Source organism: Antechinus flavipes, chromosome X (genome assembly GCF_016432865.1).
Source record: "Antechinus flavipes isolate AdamAnt ecotype Samford, QLD, Australia chromosome X, AdamAnt_v2, whole genome shotgun sequence".
NCBI classification, from domain to species: domain Eukaryota; kingdom Metazoa; phylum Chordata; class Mammalia; order Dasyuromorphia; family Dasyuridae; genus Antechinus; species Antechinus flavipes.
Window position 1 is genome coordinate 10,675,714 of NC_067404.1, and position 20,260 is coordinate 10,695,973.

Here is a 20,260-nt window from a genome sequence, read left to right on the forward strand (position 1 = left end):
AGGGGGACGGCCTCCACTGGTTTCAGTGACTGGGCTGTCTATTGGGGGGGGGGGGGCAGGGAGAGAAACGGGAAGCAGGCCGGAGGACTTGAGTGCTTGGTGATAACTGTTCTTTCTGTGTTTCTGTGTCTTCCCTCCCCTCTCCTTTCCCCCAACCAAAGGCCTCTCTGCGCTCATTCTTTTCTTTTTCAATTTCTTAATCTTTCCAACCTTGTCTCTGGCTTAGTGGAATTGCTCATTTAACCATCTTTCTGGACTCTAAACCTCAATTCACTTTTTCTCTTGTATTCTTACAAATCTTTTCACTTTGACTTTCTCATTCCCCCTCTTCCTTTCTCCCTCTCTCCCTCCCCCCCTCAGCCCTATCCTTCCCCCCTCCCCCCTTCCCTTCTCCTCCCCCACCCCCAACCCCTCCTCCCTCTCCCATCTTCCCTCTCCCTTCCCCTTCCTCCCACCTCCTCTCCTCCTCTCCCCCTTTCCTTCCCGTTTCTTCTCCCTCTTCTGTCCCTCCTCTCCCCCTCCCTCCCCTATCCCTCCTCTCCTTCCCTTTTCAGCTTCCTCCTCTCACCTCCACACCCCATCCTTCCTGACCCCCATCCTCCCTCTCCCTCCGATCCCCCATTGTCCTACTCCCTCAACTTCTCAGACACTTCCTACTCATTCCCTACTCCCCTATCCTCTTCTCCCTCCCATCAATTCCCATCATTCTTCCGCCTCCCTCTCACCACCCATCCCTCCTTCCCCTCCCCGCTCTCCCTCTCCTCCCCCTCCCCGCTCTCCCTCTCCTCCCCTCTCTTCCACCATCTCTCCCTGGACCTCCTTCTTCTGCCCTCCGGTTGCCCCTCTTCCCTCCCCTCATGCCTCCCCCCTTCCATTCCCCATGTCCCTGAATCCTTCCCATTTCTCCTTTCATCCCCCCTCCCCCTAACTTCTCCCATTACTCATCTCCCTCCCTCCTCCCAAACCCTATTCTGTTTCCCTTCCTTCCCTCCCTCCTGTTCCCCCGATCCCTCCTCTCCCTTGCCCTTTACTCCCCTGCTCCCCCCCCCATTTCCCTTTCCTCTTCCCCATCCCACTCTCCTCCCTTTCCCCCATCTCATTTCCCCTGTCTTCTGGTCCTCTCTGATCCTTCCAAGTTGCCTCTCTCTCTCCTCTCTCCCTTTTTCTGTTTGTCTCTTCCCCTTCTGCCCCCCCATCCTGCTCTATTTCTGCTCACATCAGGGCCTGCAGAGCATAGAATTCACCCAGAGACTGCCTGCCCATCGGCTACCACCCCTCCCTGCCCGCCCATCGGCTACCATCCCTCCCTGCCCGCCTGCCCTCAGGGATCACCCACCAGTACTACCATGCCTCCTTCCAAGCTCCAGACCGCTTGCTACCTTGCTTGCTTGCTTTGTTTTCACGTCACCTGACTCGGGCGGCAGCAAAGGACGTTGGACCTCTAGGGAGGCGAGAAGGCCAGGGCCAAGGATAAAGCGCTCGTGGGGGACTGGCCCGGGATGGCCAGCCCAGGAACCACCCTCGCAGTACAGTGTGTAACTAACCGTCCCGGGGACTCATCCAGCTGCTGGGTAGCCTGTCTCTCCATCTCTAAGGCTCATTTCTTTACACTGGAATTAAAGTATCCAAACAGCCTGTCTGCTTTCTTTTCCAGGGAACCAGAGGTTCATTTGGACACCCCTGCCGGGGCGGCCACATCGAACCGTCCGCTGCCTGACACTGGGGGGAGGGCACCAACTGTGGGGAACGTGGGGGAGGACTTGGTGAGAACGGGCTGGAGGAAGAGTGAGAAAACGGGTCGGCCGTTGGAGGGCTAGATTGGGGAATGGCCAGGGGAGGGGGGAGGGGGGAGTAGAAGGACCTGCTCCCTCCATTTCCGTGCTCTTAAGCTTCCTTCTGTCTCCCTGAAGGGCCCTCCCTGCTCTGCTAGTCCCTGGAGAAGGTCCCTCCCCTATCCCCACTTTTGTTTGTGCCATTCTAGGTCCTTGGGCCCCTTCCAGGCCCGGTAGGCCGATTCTTCCACTTCTCTGAGAGTAGCTTGTTCTGTAACTTACATAACAGCTTCCTTGGGATTCGTGGTGCTACTCACTGTGGCAGAATTCTTAAGAAGACGGTCCAGCTCGGCCTGCTCTCTAAATCAGCATGACCCAGCCCCCTCCACAGACCGAGCTCAGCCTCCCCCCCCACCTCCGTGGGCCCCTGTAGGCCCCCACATTAAGCCTGTGCCTGAGACCCAATCACAATTGTTCTCAGGCTCTGCTGGGCTGGGGCTGGGGCGGGGGTGGGGGACCACTGTTACCCCAGAGAAAATGCAGAGGCCTAGTTGAGCTTCAGGGAGCCTCGGTTGAACGTCACTTAGTTTAGAGGGAGCCCGTGCTATTGTAGAGGAGAAACCGTCTTCTCCTCCAAAGAAATAGATGTCGATTACCCATAACGATTGACACCTCACTCCCGGTGCGGTGTCGGCAAGCGGCGGGCGTACAAACACTCGGGCCGTTTGGGTGGCATGGAATGGGAGAGAGCGTGGAGTCGGGAGAAGGCTGGGGCAGGCGAGAAAGCCAGCGTGGAGGCTGGGCCCTCGGTGTTTCACACTGGGAAGAGCCTTTGGAAACTCTCAGGGCCAACCTGATGCCCAACACGATCACCTTCCAGAGAATCCCAGCAACTGGTCATGTGGTCTCTTGAACACTTCAGTTGATGTGGAACTCTCTACCTTAAGACATCCTGTTCCATTTGGAGATAAATTATGTTGTTCTTTCCCATCCTGCCCCCACAAAAAAAGCCTAAATCTCAGCCTCTCTCTTTCTCCCTCGCTCCCTCTTTGGAACTTCTGACGCCAAATGTCTAATTCTGCCAGTCAGACCTTCCAGTACTCGAAGCCGGCACGAGGAGGGGTAGGATCACCCTGTCGGCCTCTTGTCCGGGGTTGTAGCTCTTGGTGAAATGGAGTTTGAAGATTGGCTGTGAATTGCAAAGAGGCGGAGTGATACAGTGGTGAGAGACCCAGCCTCGAAGCCCGGGAGCCTGGGATTCAAGTTGGGCCTTTACCAATCCTAGCTATGGGACCTGGGAGGGCGAGGGCTTCACCTCTCAGTCGCAGTTGCGGAGGTGGTGACGGACTACATCCCTTCCCTGGGAGTTCCAAGTAACTTGACGGGCCTAGTCCCCGTCGCGTTGCGGATCACCAAACTTCTCGAATGACCCGATTTCTCCCCGAAACTGATGTCCATCTTTCAATATTCTCCCAAGAGGTGGGCTGGGTGCTTACTCGGTTCATTCCATGCCTCAACTTCTCCCGAGGGTGCTTATCAGGGGGTGTGAGACTATGTCAGTTTCCCAAGTATTAAAATGAATATCACACAGTGGGAGACGCACGGTGGGTGGCATCAAGCTGCAGCACAGAACCAGTGGGGGATTTTGAGGATGTCATGAGGGAAGCAGATGAGAGGAAGAACAGATGGTCTGGTCACATGGTGAGGGTGAGGGATGACAGGCAGACAGACTCAGTGCTTCCCTGGTACCTCTGTCATGTCAGGAGAGAAGGCCTCGGGCATCATATTGAGCTCAGGGGTGGATGTGGGCAGCAGCCCCCCGGGACGCGCGGGCGGGCACGTTGTCGGAGGAGGGCACGTGGAAGAACGGGGAGGTCCCAGGTGCGCTGCACTAGCTGAGGTGGAGACTGAGGATGGAGAGAGACATATAGCCTCAGTGACCGTGGATCTGATCTCCAAGAATGACGAAATGCATCTGACAGCACCATTTCAGACCACTGAGCTCTCCTCCTGATTCTGTCACTCTTGAGCTCCGCGGCCTCGAGCAAGCCATTCCCCCTCTCTGTGTTTCCGTTTGTTCATCAGTAGCGTGAGGGAGCCAAATTGGATGAGAGCTAATGTCCATCCGCTCCGGCTCTAGGGGTCTATGTGAAGGGGCCATGTTCGGGTCTGTTATTTTCTCTTTTACAGTCCCTGATGGTCCCTATCAATGTGCGTTCTAAGTCTCTGAGCCCCGCCATTCCTTAAGCTCCTTAAGATGCTGCCCTTTCGGCTGTCGGGTTCAATGATCCCGTGCTGGCGGCTCCCCGATTTCCCGATGCCCTCCGTTCTCAGGTTTCTCCTAGCTCTGAGGTCTTTCCTCCTCTGCCATGGGAGTCCCAAGGTGGCTTCCAGTTGTGGCATGGAATTCCAAGTAGGGTGGCTCGGTGCCAAGAGCCCTCCCTAGGGCTGCAAGATGCCGGTGACCCAAAGCCCCCGGGGTGGCAGCGGTTTACCTGGCAGCCCTCTAGGGAGTTGGCCGGAGGCGAGCGGGTGGCCTCCTTTAGTCCTCTGAGGGCAGTGTTGCCGGGAAGGAGAGGAAGTCTCAAGAGAATTGAGCTCTCAGCAGGGATGCTGGATGGGTAAAGCTTTCTGAGGAAGAAGCCATCCCATTAGCCTCACAGGCCCGGGCTTTTGAGCCCCAGTCCAGGCCCTCGTCCTGCTTTGATTGGGCTGACCTTTTTCTCCAAGGTGAACTTCCTGTGCTGTCAGTAGAAGGGAAGGGAGAAAGAAAGTCGTCTAATCAGCCCACATGAAGGTAAGGGTTAGCTTGGGGAAATAAAAGCTCTCAACGTTCTGAAAGCCAGGCATCAGGAGCTCCAGAGAAGGCCAGCCCTTGGGAGCTAGGATAGGGTGTAGAGGACCCAGTGAGCCCCATGCCGGCAAATGCAGGGCAGACTTGGGGAGCCGGGATGACGATAACGGAGTGCGGTCAACAGACTGGAGGAACGGCAGGGTGGCTGGGGCTTCTGGCTTGACAACTGCGGGTCCCCAAGTGGGCCTTAGGTTCATCTTCATCACTTCCCGGTCTCCAATCACTTTCCTACTAAAGCGCCAGGGCCTGGGCTGGGTTTGGGGGCCACAAATGCAATGAAGGAAGCCATCGCTCCTCCCAAAGGAAAGTGTTCTCATTGCAGACAATGAGAACACTATGCACATAGTATGCCCAGTAAAAGGAATGATTGCGCCAATCGGGGGAGTTGGGGAAGAAGGGAGGAGGGGTGAGCTCTGGCCTTGGAGGAAGCCGGAAAGGGTTCCTGCAGAAGGGGGCACTCGGAGGCAGACGGATGAGGCAGAGGAGGCAGTGCATTCTAAGTGGGAGGGCTGACCTGTGCCCTGGCACTGGGAGATGGAATTGTTGGGGTGTGAGAATGGAGGGTTGAGAGATCCCTTAGCAGCAATGGGATCCCCTTTGGCTAGTTGCAGGTTTTGTGAAAGAATTCGCAAACCCCGATGAATACAGGCTCCAGGTTTGTGGCAAGAATGGGTTTATTTATGCTTAAAAAAAAACAAACAAAAAAACCCCAGCTTTCTTAGAGGGCAAGATCCTGTTAAGACTATTGCAAAGATGGGTTTACATTGAGAAGAAAATCTCTTCATCAGTGGGCAAAATCCTGTTAGGACTTCGGCAAAGGTTTACACCGAGAAAGACTCTGCGGGCTGAGTCCAGAAGGGCCTTCGCAAAGATTCGGGGTTCAGAGTAGTCTTTTATTAGCCGATAGAAAGAGAAATTGGGGCCGGGTCATGAAAAGTTTGCATACTTTCATATTTTATCCTGAGACAATAGTGAACCATTGAGAGAGGCATGGGGTGATGGGGGAGTGAGGTGTTCGGTGAAATGCTGAGGTGGCAAATTTGGACCTCCTCTCTGGTTCAGGAGCTTTAAAAGAAGCATGACAGAGCTAGCCTCCTTTTCACCGTGCATTGGCCCTCTCCCGCCTCCTTCCTATGACTTATGATTCATCCAAGAATGGCTTCGATGCAAATTTTTCAGCATTGTCTACCAGAAAGTGGAACTCCCTATGGGTGAGCTAGATGGCACCATATTGGCTAGAAGCCCTGGGCCTGGAATCAGGAAGATCTGAGTTTAAATCTTGACCTTAGCTACTTACTAAGTGGACCAGTCATTTAACTCTTTTGCCTCATTTTCCTCATCTGTACAATGAGATGGAAAAGGAAATGGCCCACCACTCCAGAATCTCTTTCCCTCAGAAACTCAAATGGGGTCATGGAGTGTCAGATGTGACTAAACAATAACAACCCTCTAAAATTAGCAGAGGATTATGAGATCAGATATAATTTTTTTATTATAGGTTTTTATTTACAAGTTCTATGCATGGCTAATTTTACAGCATTGACAATTGCCAAATCTTTTGTTCCAACTTTTCCCCTCCTTCCCCCCACCCCTTCCCCTAGATGGCAGGATGACCAATACATGTTAAATATGTTGAAGTATAAATTAAATACAATAGTAGTATACATGTCCAAACAGTTATTTTGCTGCACAAGAAGAATCGGACTTTGAAATAGTGTCCAATTAGCCTGTGAAGGAAATCCAAAATGCAGGCGGACAAAAATAGAGGGACTGGGAAGTCTACGTAGTGGTTCATACTCATTTCCCAGAGTTCTTTCTCTGGGTGTAGCCGGTTCAGTTCATTCCTGCTCTATTGGAACTGATTTGATTCATCTCATTGCCGGAGAGGGCCACATCCATCAGAATTGATCATCGTATAGTCTTGTTGTGACGTATAGAATGATCTCCTGGTCCTGCTCGTTTCACTCAGCATCAGTTCATGTAAGACTCTCCAGGCCTTTCTGAAATCCTCCTGCTGGTCATTTCTTACCGAACAATAATATTCCATAATATTCATATACCACAATTTATTCAGCCATTCTCCAATGGATGGGCATCTACTCAGTTTCCAGTTTCTGGCCACTACAAAGAGGGCCGCCATACACATTCGTGCACATACAAGTCCCTTTCCCTTCTTTAAGATCTCTTTGGGGAGATCAGATATTGAAAACTAAAACTTATTTTAGAGATGGCTTTTTATTTTTTAACCAGAAGAGGGCCAAAGCAATAGCTTGTTCTGATTAAAAAAAAAAAAAAAGATATAAAATAATGATCATAATAGGTGGTATTGCTAGCATTTCAAAGTTTGTACACTTTATGTATACATATATACCATTTCATTCTCACAACAACCCTGGGAAATAGGTGCTATTGATACCCCCATTTTACAGATGAGGAAACTGAAGTGGCAATGGTCAAGTGACTTGCCTAAGGTTACACAGCTAGTAAGTACCTGAGGTGGGATTTGAACTCGGGTCTTCCCTACACAGACTGCTCTGTGCACTCTGGCATCACACCTGGCTGCTATATCAGAATATTGTAGATTTAGATAAAGGCCAAAGTAATGACTTACTCTGATAATAATAGCATTTATAGAGTCCTTTCTTATAAATGTTCTCATTTGATTCTCCTAAGGACCCTGGGATGTAGTGCTGTAATAGTCCTCGTATTCATAATGATCCCCTGAGGTAGGTGCTGCTGTTATCCCTATTTTACAGTTGAGAAAACTGAGGCAAAGGTGAAATGACTTGCTCAGGCTCACATAATTAGCAAGTATCCGAGGCAGAATCTGTCCGTGATTTAGCTACTGCGCCACTTAGCTCTTATGTCATAGATTGATCTAGAACTGGGAGGGCTCTAAGGACTAGAAGTCCAAGGGCCACTTTTCACTGATGAGGAAACTGAGTCAGACAGAAGTTGAGTGTCTTGCCCGGGATCACACAGCTTGTAAGCGTCTGAGGCAGGATTGGAATTCAGGTCTTATGACTTCGGGTCCACTTTCCTGTCCATTACGCCTGTGACTAAGGTCCCCCAAACCAGAGGCAAATGTCATTGGGAAATATTATGTCGTTTTTCCAATCGATATATGCCCCCAGAGAACGCTGCTTCTCTAGAGCCCGGTGCACCCTTTGAGTTGGATTCCATCGTTATACCAGGCTGACTCGAATGCTAAACGAAAGGGATGCTTGTGACTTTGTTACACCATCTTATCAGCGTATGAACATTTCTAGGTAAATCTGGTTCACTTCTTTTGTTCCTCAGTCGCAGATTAGGATCGGAACCTCAGTCTACCATGAGCCAAGAGCCTTCTGTTGGTCTCAGATGGGTATAAAAGGGCGTATGAATAGGAAATTCACTCTGCTGTCCCTTCCCAGGAAAACAACGACAGTATAACATTAGTGATGCGAGGTGAGCAGGCTGGTCACCAGCCTGAGAGTCATCAGCCTCCTGGGGCTCAAACCTTCGCTTGCCGAATGACATGGCTAGTCATTTCCTAACTCTGCCTCTCAGTTTCTTCATCTGTAAAATGGATCGATAACGTCTGGACTACCTGTTAGGAAATGTGTGATATCAGTGGGACTGGGTTCTCATTCCCTCTGCTCCTTTCTGATGCCATCCTTTGCATTTCTTCTTGTGTCCAACTCATCTCGGTGATCCGCGCCGCTCCCTATCTGTGCTCTTTCTGCTGCCGTTTGGGTGACTTGGAATTTGGATTCTTAGAGGAGACGGCGTTCCATGACGTCTAGCCCAATAACCTGACCGGGAGAATATTGCTTTTTAAATGGTGGGCAGGCTAAGGGACCCCCGGGGTCTCGTCTAAGAGCTCCGAATCGACGAGCCTCTGAATTTTATTTCATGAGATAACTCGAGGGCGTCGAAATCACCGCACGGTCGTCCGTATAATCGGCCAACTGTCCCTCTGATTCAGCGACCGAGTCTAAGAGACGGGTACCCAGTGGCCAGTTGTATGGGTGAGCCATGATGGGATAGTATAGGCCTCCTTCATCCATATGGATAAGAGTGTTAGGATGAATCGTTTTAGATTGTTGAGCATCCCAGTGAAGAGAAAGACCTCCAGTGGGTCTTGAATGCATGTGTGACTCTGGGCAAGTCATTTAACATTTTAATGACCCGGGTAAGTCTTTATATGTTGCACGTAGCTGATGGAAATGCGTTGTGCATCATTTCACAATTGATGATCACATTTCTTGTCTTCTCGGTAGGCGAAGGTGGGTGAGCAGAAAGGAGAGAATTCAGAACTCAATTAAAAAAAAAATGAATGTTAAAAGAAAATGCCAATCTATATCATTAGAGGGAGTCTCCTTGACAGGCATTATCTTTGGAAGTGTCTGCCTCTTGTGGCCCACTACGCTCCCGAGTCCCCAGACCAGATTAAAATGGAATATGTGATTCTCCAAAGTCAATATGTGGCCCCCAGGGATCCTTACGTATAACTCAGTGGTCCCCTTTCTATTTGAGTTTGACATCATGGCTCAATCCCAATGAAGTGATAGGTCTAGGGGGGAAAGAGAGAGAAATGGATCCCATTTAGAAGTCTCTGCAGCGACCTTGGGCTTGCCCATGGTCACCACACGCAGAGACATCTTGAGGATCTCACCTTCCACAGGGAATCCTCCCTCTTTGATTTGGACTCTCCGCAAGGCATCTCCCGTGACAGCAATGAACAGCTTTGATGAGTGTGTCTCCCTCTGATTTATTCCTTGTTTAATATCATAATTAGAGAGTCATTAAACCAAACTCTTGTGTTGTGCCAAACCAAGAATCCCATATGATGTTAGCATATATAGTGGAGGCATGTTCTTGTATAAATCTTAAAGGTGGCATTTTGTTCTCCCAGATTGAATTGCTTACCCAAAAGCAGTAAGTACAATGAGATCATGGATTTTCCACAGCCTTCCAGACAGTTGTGTGGCTGTAAAAATGTATTCTTGTCAGAGACATCATTTGGGAAAGCCCGCCTGCTCTGATCTTGTTTCTTTTTCTTTTTCTTTTTTTTAATTAAATAACTTTATATTGATAGAACCCATGCCAGGGTAATTTTTTACAACATTATCCCTTGCACTCACTTCTGTTCCGATTTTTCCCCTCCCTCCCTCCACCCCCTCCCCTAGATGGCAAGCAGTCCTATATATGTTGACTAGGTTACAGTATATCCTAGATACAATATATGTGTGCAGAACCCAACAGTTTTCTTGTTACACAGGGAGAATTGGATTCAGAAGGTAGAAATAACCCGGGAAGAAAAACAAAAATGCAAACATTTTATATTCATCTCCCAGTGTTCTTTCTTTGGGTGTAGCTGCTTCTGTCCATCCTTGATCAGTTGAAACTGAATGAGCTCTCTTTATCGAAGAGATCCACTTCCATCAGAATACATCCTCAAACAGTATCGTTGTGGAGGTATATAATGATCTCTTGGTTCTGCTCGTTTCACTCAGCATCAGTTCCTGTAAGTCTCTCCAAGCCTCTCTGTATTCCTCCTGCTGGTCGTTCCTTACAGAACAATAATATTCCATAACATTCATATACCACAATTTATTCAACCATTCTCCAATGGATGGGCATCCATTCATTTTCCAGCTTCTAGCCACTACAAACAGGGCCGCCACAAACATTTTGGCACATACAAGTCCCTTTCCCTTCTTTAGTATCTCTTTGGAGTATAAGCCCAGTCGATCTTGTTTCTTCATCAAGGCTAGATTCAATATAAGTATAGATGGCGCTTGGAAAGAATTCCTAGTGATGAGAGAGTAGGTGTATTTATTGATTGCCAGTTATTAATGTCTTAATCAACCCATTTAGAAAAATGAATAGTAACGCATTTCCCCCCAATCATTTGGGATGTTGCGAATCAATCTTTCATTATCTTTAAAATTGTACTGCCTCTATCACAGACCTCTCCTGGATATACTTGCTCTGCTCTGGCAGCTCTTTCTATCTTTCTTTCCTTTAGTATAATTTCTCCATCCTTATGCTGGGGAGTGGAGGAGATGAGAGTGGAAACCATAAAACTAGAGCCCAGATGTGTTGGCTACACTATCACTTATGGATAAAATAATTTCTTTTTTTTTTTATAATTAAAAGAATTTCTTATAGAAATCTATATTGATCTTTTCTATTTCTTTCTTCCTTCCTCCCTCCCTCCTTTCTTTCTTTCTCTCCCTCCCTCCCTTTCCCTTTCTTTCCCTCCTTCCCTTTCTCCCTTCCTTTTTCTTTCTTTCTTTCCCATCTTTCTTCCTTCCTTCCTTCCTCTTTCTTTCTTTTTTCTTCCTTCCTTCCTTTTTTTCTTTCTTTTTTCTTCCTTCCTTCCTTTTTTTCTTTCTTTTTTCTTCCTTCCTCTTTCTTTCTTTCTTTCTTCTTTCTTTCTTCTTTCTTTCTTTCTTTCTTTCTTTTTCTTTCTTTCTTCTTTCTTTCTTTCTTTCTTTCTTTCTTTCTTTCTTTCTTTCTTTTTCTTTCTTTCCCACTTTTCTGTCCTTCCTTCCTTCCTCTTTCTTCCTTCCTTCCTTCCTTCCTTCCTTCCTTCCTCCCTCTCCTTTCTATGTTCCTTTCTCTGTCTCTGTCTCTGTGCTTTCTGTCATCTTTTCAGTTTCCACCTTGCTATCTCGGCTGTTAGTATGATTTGACTTAATTGGGTCTCAATCCAGGCTTTCTATAAAGTTGTATTTCTCTTGCCCATTTTTCATTGTTTTAGAAGGTAGTACTGCTCAAAACCATCCACTATCCTCCCCTCAAAGATTTTGCAGATCAGTTTATATTCTTACTGGTGTTGCCCTTGAAGATTGTATTTTCTGTGCCCTTGACTCCTTTCATTTAATGATCTGGAGCCATATTTTCCAATGTTTTTCACTGTGCTCTAATCTGCTCACCTTGAAGTCAAAATAGCTAGTAAAATATGATGAGTTTCATTTGAAAGATGTAATTGAGTACTCCATAGATTTCTTTCACCTCCATGTCCATTGTAACATCTCCTTCTGCCTCAACTGCTGCTATCTTCTTGGCGATCTTGTTGCTTACTCTCATCACAAGAAAAGATGAATTAGCAAGTGATTACAATGGATATTTCTTCTTGCTTTTGGAAGCGTGACAAGACCAACCCTGCCATGGCTCTTATTTACCACTTTAAGGAACACTTGTGAGCTTGTCTTCCATTTAACTGCAACATGTATCTTCTGCTTTTATTGATCGTGAAAATGTCCATCTTGATACAGCTCAGTTTCTCTAATGTTAAGTTGACTCCCTGGTTATTGAATAAGGATCTCGTCTTCAGAGTCATCATGCTACATGTCCATAGATCCAGGGGGCAAAAGAAGAAGGGAGGGGCCTAGGGCTGATGACCATTTGGTGTTTTCCGGGGTTTAATGGCCAAAGGTGATGACCTAGTTTACTGACGATCAGTGCCTCAGATGCTTTTGTAAACTAAAAAATTAACAGAAATACACACTATCCTTGATGTGATTTGAACACCTGTTAGTCACTGACGGTGAACAAGTAGAAGAATCAGGTGGCAACTCTTTTTTTTTTTTGGGGGGGGGCAGAAAAAGGCTGAGGGATAGGCAAGCAGATGGCCAGAGGGCATTTTGGTGAAACTGAGCCAGACAGGACTCTTTCACAGCCTTAGCTCTTGCAAAGAAGTCTTCTTAGTTGGAGGGGAGGGGAGAAGAAGGGGAAGAAAGTAAAAAAGATCCTTTCTGTACTGAAGCTTTTGCTACCTGCTAATTACCTAAAGGAAATGAGATAAAATAGCCATTATTCCAAATTGAAGTGCTTTCTTCCTGTCTGAAGACCAGGGACAATCCTGCTGGGTTCAGACCATTCTGACCCGAAACCAAGCTTTTAGTGGGGAGACATGCTTTTAAAGGAGCTTGAAATTCTAAATGAGGCTGGTTTCCTGTGGCTCCTAACTTTGCCGGACTGACGTGGAATCCTTCGGCTTTTGTGATGTGCCAGTGTCAGAGGACCCAGCTTCAAGCTTTGCCACCTACTCGCTATGTGGTCTTGGGCAAAGGGTTTCCTTTCTTGAGCCCGAGTTCCATTTCTACGAACTGACCCCTTCCCAGATGATTTTAAAGGGCCCTCCTCATCCAAGTCAACCCAATCCACCAAGTATTTATTCAATTCTTACTTTGTACCAGGCACCCTGCTCCATGTCAAAGAACAAAAGCAAAAAGCAAACAATCCCCGTCTTCTAGCTTTCGTGTTGTTAAAAACGAAAACTTCAGACCCAAATTCTGGGAGTGAGTGGACGAAGGCTCTGCAAGGTTTCTTGCAAGAAATGGATGTTGTACCCCTTTAAGAAAGCAAAAAAACAAAAACAAAAAGCCATGAAATTTACAGAAGCCAGAACCGGCAGTCGTATTCCATAATCTTGCCCTGCCTCCTCCTCCCCGCCTCAGAACTTCCACCGGAAAATCTAATATTTCACAATGATGAGATTCGATTAGGGAACCAAGATGATGAGATTAGGGTTAGGGTGGTCAGGGAATTAAATGATGAGGTTAGTGGCAGGTTCGAGGTTTAGGGAACCAAATGGAGAGGTTTGGCTCCCCTAAACCCCCTTGGGATTCACTCGAGGTAGGGGATTGTGGGAACCCCCTTCTGGCGACGCAGAGGTCCTTCGAACCCGAAAAGCTAGACTGGCGAAAAGTTTATTATTGGCATTGAGAAGTCAGCCTTTGCTCAGCATGAATAGAAAGGCTGAATTCCTTAGTGGCAAGGTCCTGACAGAGAAGTAAAGTTTCTAGCAGAGAAATCCCAACAGAGAGGTATAAAGTCTTATTAGGGAAAGAGGTGAGGGAGATAAAGAGAGGGTAATGCTGAAAGAGAATGTCTTTTCAGCAGGCAGAGGTTTCCTTGGCATAGCCTGGCACGGCATGGCATGGCATGGCATGGCATGGCAGTCCTCCCCAAGGACTGAGTTTAAAATTGGCTCTTTTTATAATAGAAGCCTTGGCTACAAGGGGAGCCTGCTCCTGATGGGGGCTGGTGGGTGGAGTTTGAGCTGGAATCAGAATAGATAATCTTGGTATGGAATGGGTGTTGCTTCAATTCAACAGAGTCAATCCGCCCCATGTAGATAACAGAATGAAGCTCTTTGTTCTGTTTCCCTCGGGCTGGGTATTTTACTGAGGCAGGGTTCAAGGAGACTTTCTCCTTGAAGGAGTTTTAGCGTTTCAGGGCTCCCTCATCCACAACACTCCCATTACATGCACTCCTCGATAGGTTTCCATGTTCCCCTTGCCATATCATATGTTCCAAAATGGCGGCTGTCTCCTCCTTGAGGGAGGAGAAGTTAATATACGTGAGGCTTATTAAGCATGCTCAATTTAGAATTTCTCTTGCTCAGAACATAAACCCGGGTCATTTGCGCTCAGCCTGCGCCTGCCGTTCCTTCTGTCGGACCCCTACGAGACATCCTTTCATTCTCTTCAGCCAGGATGTACGGACCCTGAAACTTTGGTCACGTTCTTTTCTGCCACTGCAATGGAGAAGGAAGGCCGGGAGACTCTGAAACTTTTCAACTGTGGAAAGAAAACCTTACCATTTTGCTTCTCGCGACGTTCCCTCGTTTCAGTGGTGTCTAACTCTTGGCTTTTCTTGGCAGAGATACTGGACTGTTTTGCCCTTTCCTTCTTCAGCTCTGAGGAAACTGAGGCAGGCAGGGTGAGATGCCTCGTCCAGGATCACATAGCAGGGAATGTCTACGGCTGGATTTGAATTTGGGTCCGTTCCAGGAGGCCCAGCGCTCTCTCCCCTGTGCTCCCTAGCTGCTAAGTTACTATTGGGGAAGAGGAGGGAGGGGAAAGACAGGTTTAGCTAGTCATCTTTGTTGGATCAGCTAAGGAGCACCACAGTGCACAGAGTACCTGGACCTGGAGTCGGGATAGAACCAAGTTCAAATGGAGCCAGACGTGAGCTGTGTGATCCTGGGTAAGTCATTTAACCTTTGTTTACCTCAGTTTCCTCATCTGTAAAATGGGCATAATTATAGTACCTGCCTCTTAAGGCTGTTGTCAAGTATTTAGCATAGTGCATTAACCGTTATGTGTCAGGCCCTGGGCCAAGCCTAGGGGGTACCAATAACAGGAAAAAACAGGCACTCAGTTTTACAATGCAGTGGGGGAAGACTAGACAGAAAAGGAAACGGAATTTCGAGCCCTGTCTAAAAGGAGGCTGGGCAGCTAGTCAGATAGAATCCTGGGTCTAGAGTCAGGAAGTGATTATTCAGTGGTGTGTGTGTCTTTTCATGACCCCACTTAGGGTTTCTCTGGCAAAGATAGGAGAGTGCTTTGCCCTTTTCTTTGTCAGCTCATTTTACAGATGAGGAAACTGAGATAGACAGGGTAACATGACTCATCCAGGGTCGCATACCTAGTAAGTGTCTGGGCTTGTATTTGAACTCAGCTCTTCCTGACAACTAAGAGGCACAGTGGATCAAGGCAAAGGGTCGTCAGCCCGTTATATGCTTTATTATATGTTTTATATACATATATCTGTATATGATATAGATGATATATTTCTATTTGCAACCCTATATGTTGAAGCCCTTTCCCATCAGTCCTGCTAAGAATCCCCTTATTCTATCCTAAGGAGAAAGGGGATGAAGACATATTCTCCTCATTCGGGGAGCAAAGGAAATGTCTTCCCGAAGGTCATCCGGCCAGTAAGCAGTGCGGCTACAAGGCAGAGCTGACAATTCCCAGAACAGCGCCTGGATCGGGCCTTGTAGCAACACCAAGAACACTAGACATGCATTTAGTGCCCTGGGTCTTTCTCTTCAGCGGAACACTGGCCCTGGCTCAACATCGGTTTCTTCATCTATAAAATGGGAATAATTCTATTTGCTCTGATAAAGAGTTGGCCTTAGAACCGGGAAGCGTTAGATAGAAGTGCTGTCTATGTGACCCCCACGCTGGGCACTTAACCACTCCCTGCTCTAAACCACAGCCTATCCTAGCTCCACCACAGAGGCAGAGGGAGTTTCCTCATTGAGGTGGTAGTGTAATGCCGGAGAAACTGAGGCAAGATAGAGGTTAGAGAGTTAGAATGATTTATTTGAAAGGGAGAGAGTTACTGGGACCAAATGGATCCATGGTTTGGTCCCAGGGCTGAATGAAACTATCTCCTCCAAGAATTCGGCAGCCAATGTGAGTTCCTGATGACATATATACACGTGGCTCAGACGCAGGGGTAGACTGAGGCAGGGGCGGGGGCAGCGAGCTGAGAGCAGGATCGGGACTCTGACAGGGTGGGGGGAGGCGTTCTGATAAGTAGGGAAGGGCTGGGGTCATGATGTCTAAGACAGAAGGTCTTTCTCCTTATCTGGATCATCCTGATTGGGAGGGAGGGGTGGTTTTGCAGGATCGAGCACAGAACAATTCAGAGAAACCGAGGCAGGACAATTTAGGGAAACTGGGTCAGGACGATCAAAGAGAACTGTGGCACAACGGTAGGTAGGTGAAAAACTTCGGGCCTGAAGTCAAGATCAAAGGTCACCTCTCACACTTACTGGCTGGGGAACACTCTGAGCTTCCGTTTTCTCCTCTCTGAAATGGGAATAGCCCTCCCTCCAAACTAGGAAGAACACCATTGAAATTCTGCCTGTTGTTTTTCTTAGGAGTGAATCAAAGCAGACTTTTTTATTCTTTGACCTTTTCATTACTACAAAGGAGGCCATTGGGGAGGCCAAAATATATGGGAACGTAGTTATGATTTAAAAACCATAAAGACATCAGTGACCAAATGAACAGAAAACCAAGGAATGGACCCATTCGATTTAGCAGCTGGGTAGCAGGCTTCCTCTCTTTGGGGACTGGCTAGAATAAGGAGTGCTTAACTTGGGGCTTCCGTTCTTTGTTCTCTATCTGTCAGTCACTGGAGGGGCTTTTATCAAGTCGGGCCTGGTAGATTTCTAGGCTTTGTGCTGAATTCTGGGAAGACAAAGACCAGAACAAAAGAGTGCCTTTGGGAGCTTGCATTCCAATGAGGAAGATAGACATGTAAATAAGGGGGCATTTACAAGATACTGAGTGGAAGCTGGGAAGAGGGGAAGGCCCCGGCCGCTGGGGACTCTGGGAAAGGTCTCCTATGGAAGTGGGTTTGGGGCTGAAGCCGGACTCTCTCAGAGGCCCGGCCGAGGAATAGTACGTTTGGTGGTGATGGACAACTGGCCCAAAGCGGGAAGGTGGGAGATGGGGCGTTATTTTTATGGAACACCAAGAAGATTGGTTTGGCTGGATCATTGAGCACATGGAGAGCGGTGTAAAACCGGAGTAAAGGCCGGGTTATGGAAGGCATCCAAAGGTAAAGAGAAGATTTTCTATCTGATTCTGGAATTTGGGGGCTTATGGAAGAGGGGCGAAGGGGGCCCAAAGCAGACTCGTGCTTTTCTAAAGTCACTTGGCCAACTGTGTGGAGGGGCGGCTCAAGGCTCAAGTGCGGTAATTAAGGTTTGAGGCAATGAAGGGCTTGCACCGGGGTGCTTGGCCCATGGACAGGAGAGAGGATAGAGGAGAGTTGTGAAGGTGGAAAGCATGAGGCTTGGTAAGGTTGGGTGGGTGAAGTGAGGGCAAGAGATGAGTGGAAGGTGGCCCTGAAGGTTGACAGCCTGGATGACTGAGAGGCCCTGGAAAACAACTGGGAAAGTTTGGAAAAGGCGGGGAGAGATGCCGTTTTAGCCAGTTCCATTGGACTTGCTTAGCTGTCCAATCCCAGGTGCTGGTCATGGCGTGTAGAGCTTTGGTGAGAGCTTAGGGCTGCATGAGTAGGTTTATTATCTGCATAAAGATGGGAGTTGCACCAGTGGAATCTCCAAATGGGAGAATATAGAGAAAAAAAGAGGCAGGAAGCAGGGCGAGTCAAACAGGAAAAGGGTCAGTGCTGTAAGTCTGGAAGGAGGTCCCGAGGGAGCTGAGGAGCTTCCCAGTGACAGAGTTCCGGGCCTGAAGTCAGGAAGACCCGAATTCAAAACTGGCCTCAGACTTTAACCGGGGGACCCCGCGCCAATCATTTAGTCTACATTCATTTCAGTTCCCTTTAGAAATGTAGAGCTTTTTGATTCTTCAAAAAATAGGCAAAGATGGTTTTCAACATCCGGCCTGGCAAAGCCTTGAGTTCCAAATTTTTCTCCCTCCCTCCTTACTTCACCCCTCCCCTAGCCAGCCCAGTCTATAACCTCAGTTTCCTTAGCTGTCACATGGAGATACCGATACCTCCCAGAGTTGTTAGAAGGGATATTTAGAAAGTGCTTAGCGCGGGGCCTGTACGTAGTATCCGTACGTAGTCCTTAATACATGTTTACTCGTTCCCTTTGCTTCCCTACTACCCTTCCCCTCCGTCTCTTCAAGCATGTGTCGTTGGGATGGGCCATTAAGAAATCCTTGGTTAGAATAATTTTGGTTAAAGGATGAAACCGACGGCCAGATTGTTGAGAGTGAGAAGAGGGGAAATGGCGATGCCAAATGGAGAAGTTTAGCCGAGAAGGGGAGGAAAGTTAGGGGTTGATACCCGGCGCCCAATTTGGGCTTTTCATTCACGTTGATTGCAATCGTCGTATTTTGTTTTCTTGGTTCTGGCTAAATTCACTGCGACTTCCTTTTGTAAATACTACTAAGTGGCCCTTGGGAGGCCCCCCCCCCTCCCCCTCCCCTACACCTTTCCTTGCGCCTGAATCTTCGGAACTAACACTTCTCTGTTCTCTGCCTCAGCTATAGTGGTGGGCATTTTCTGCTTAGTAGGCTAGCCCCCAGACACTGCTCCCTGAATGGCCTCCACCATGGGAGCCATGCAGAGACGTGGTTGTGTCAGTAAAAGAAGCCGATGTGGAGACAGCCCCACAAAGCCGCCAGGTCCACCCTAACCATCTTCCCTTCCTCTAGAATTCATCTTTTTCTGGTTTCTAATCGTTTTTCTAGCTTTATCTAGTTGTGGAACCTTAGGCATACCTCTTCTCAACCCCTGAAGGGCCTTCTCGCTCTAATTCTATGACCCTTTGAATTTTCTATTCCTCAAAATCACTGTGGACACCCAGTGTCTCTCTGCCTCTCTTTTTGCCCTTTCATGGCTCCCTCCTGCTTAATTCAGACACCTCAGTTGGCATGTAGCTCTTCAGTCAGCTTTAGCCTACCTTTCCAGCTGTGTCTCTCACCTCCTCTACTTTCCAGCTGTGTCTCTCACCTCCTCTCCTTTCCAGCTGTGTCTCTCACCTCCTCTCCTTTCCAGCTGTGTCTCTCACCTCCTCTACTTTCCAGCTGTGTCTCTCACCTCCTCTACTTTCCAGCTGTGTCTCTCATCTCCTCTACTTTCCAACTGTGTCTCTCGCCTCCTCTACTAGGCCACACCATAGCGCTCTCATTCCTGGCTCCCCACCTTTCTCTGTATTTGCTTGGCTCCCAGCATCTCCCATACTTGGAATCCTCTTTTCTTGACTTTTCAGGGGAAACTGACCTCTCCTCCACCTCATCTTTCTCTGGGCACTCTGGACCCTTGCTTTGTCTGTTACCCACTGCCCTGCTTTCCTTATGTAGTTACAGCCATTGTGGACATGACTATGTTCAATCACTCTTTGGCTCTACTTCTAGCCTCTTGCTTTTCAGGCCAAGATGCTTTTCCTTGCACACCCGCCTCCACCCCCACACACCTTGTGTTGTTTCTTCCACTAAAATATAAACCCTTTGAGCAGAGGGACTGGTAGGATGGACAGACATGAGGGAGTGAGTACAGAACAGAAGTGGGCTTGGGAAGAAAGATAAGAAGTAGGTATTAGAGTATATGAGGTCTCCCTTCTCAACCCCCAATTCCCACCATTTCTTTTTTAGATCAAAAACTCCAAGATACTTCAAGCATCTTTGCTTGGTTTCCCCTGAGTGATGTTTTGTACATAGTAGGTACTTTGTGTTTGTGAAATGAATAAACAAATGTTTTGAAACCCATTAACGGGTGTTCCCAATTGGTTGAGTTAGGCACTGCTGGGTTTTTATGATCACTGATTCTTCATTCCCCGCCTCCCCAAGAAGCTTTCCAACACCTTTCTAGCCACCGAGACTCACTCTGACCCCGGCCCCAGGGCCTGGTCAAACATTGCTTCTCTGTCCTGCTGCCTTTCTCACCTCTGGAACAGGGAGTAAAGAGGGCCCCTACTCACTGCTCTGCTCTTCCCCAGAATCTTTGCCGAAGGTTGACATTGAATGCTCCCCAGAGGCTTAATCAGAATAACATCCGGAAGGAGGAGGCCTGCAATTCATCTCTCCATCCTGCAAAGGCCCAATTTTTTTCCCTCCTCTGCTGCTTACTAGACTAGAAAGGGGGAGTTTTAGTCCTAATCGGGCTGATTACAAATGGTTCCCCAAAGTACCTGGGAGCAGAAAAGGGTTTAGGGAAAGGAGAAAATCTGTCTTTTTTTTTTTTCTTTTTGGATGTCCTGATTATGTAGAATATAGCATTGGAGTGGTGGGTGGCACAGCTGAATCCTGCCATTGGGTAGAAAGGATCTTCTGGAGGCCTGGATTGGAAGTCAGAGAATCTCAGAGGCTTAGCATTGGAAAAGCCCGAAGAGTGGCCAACTTTGACCTGAATCCAT

At 47.9% G+C, this 20,260-nt stretch overlaps 1 protein-coding gene across 3 annotated transcripts in view; it reads left to right on the forward strand.

Moving 5' to 3' along the window:
* ARHGEF9 (Cdc42 guanine nucleotide exchange factor 9) overlaps window positions 1-20,260 on the forward strand; it is a 244,133-nt gene that overhangs the window by 47,243 nt on the left and 176,630 nt on the right. The window contains exon 6 of one of the 3 annotated variants that reach the window (XM_051969022.1): window positions 162-1,635. The exons of the other annotated variants lie outside the window; for them this stretch is intronic. Coding sequence (XP_051824982.1) covers window positions 162-200 — 39 coding nt within the window. The 3' untranslated portion in view covers window positions 201-1,635. Of the gene's footprint in view, window positions 1-161; window positions 1,636-20,260 lie in introns of those variants that run through there. 3 annotated transcript variants of the gene reach the window in all.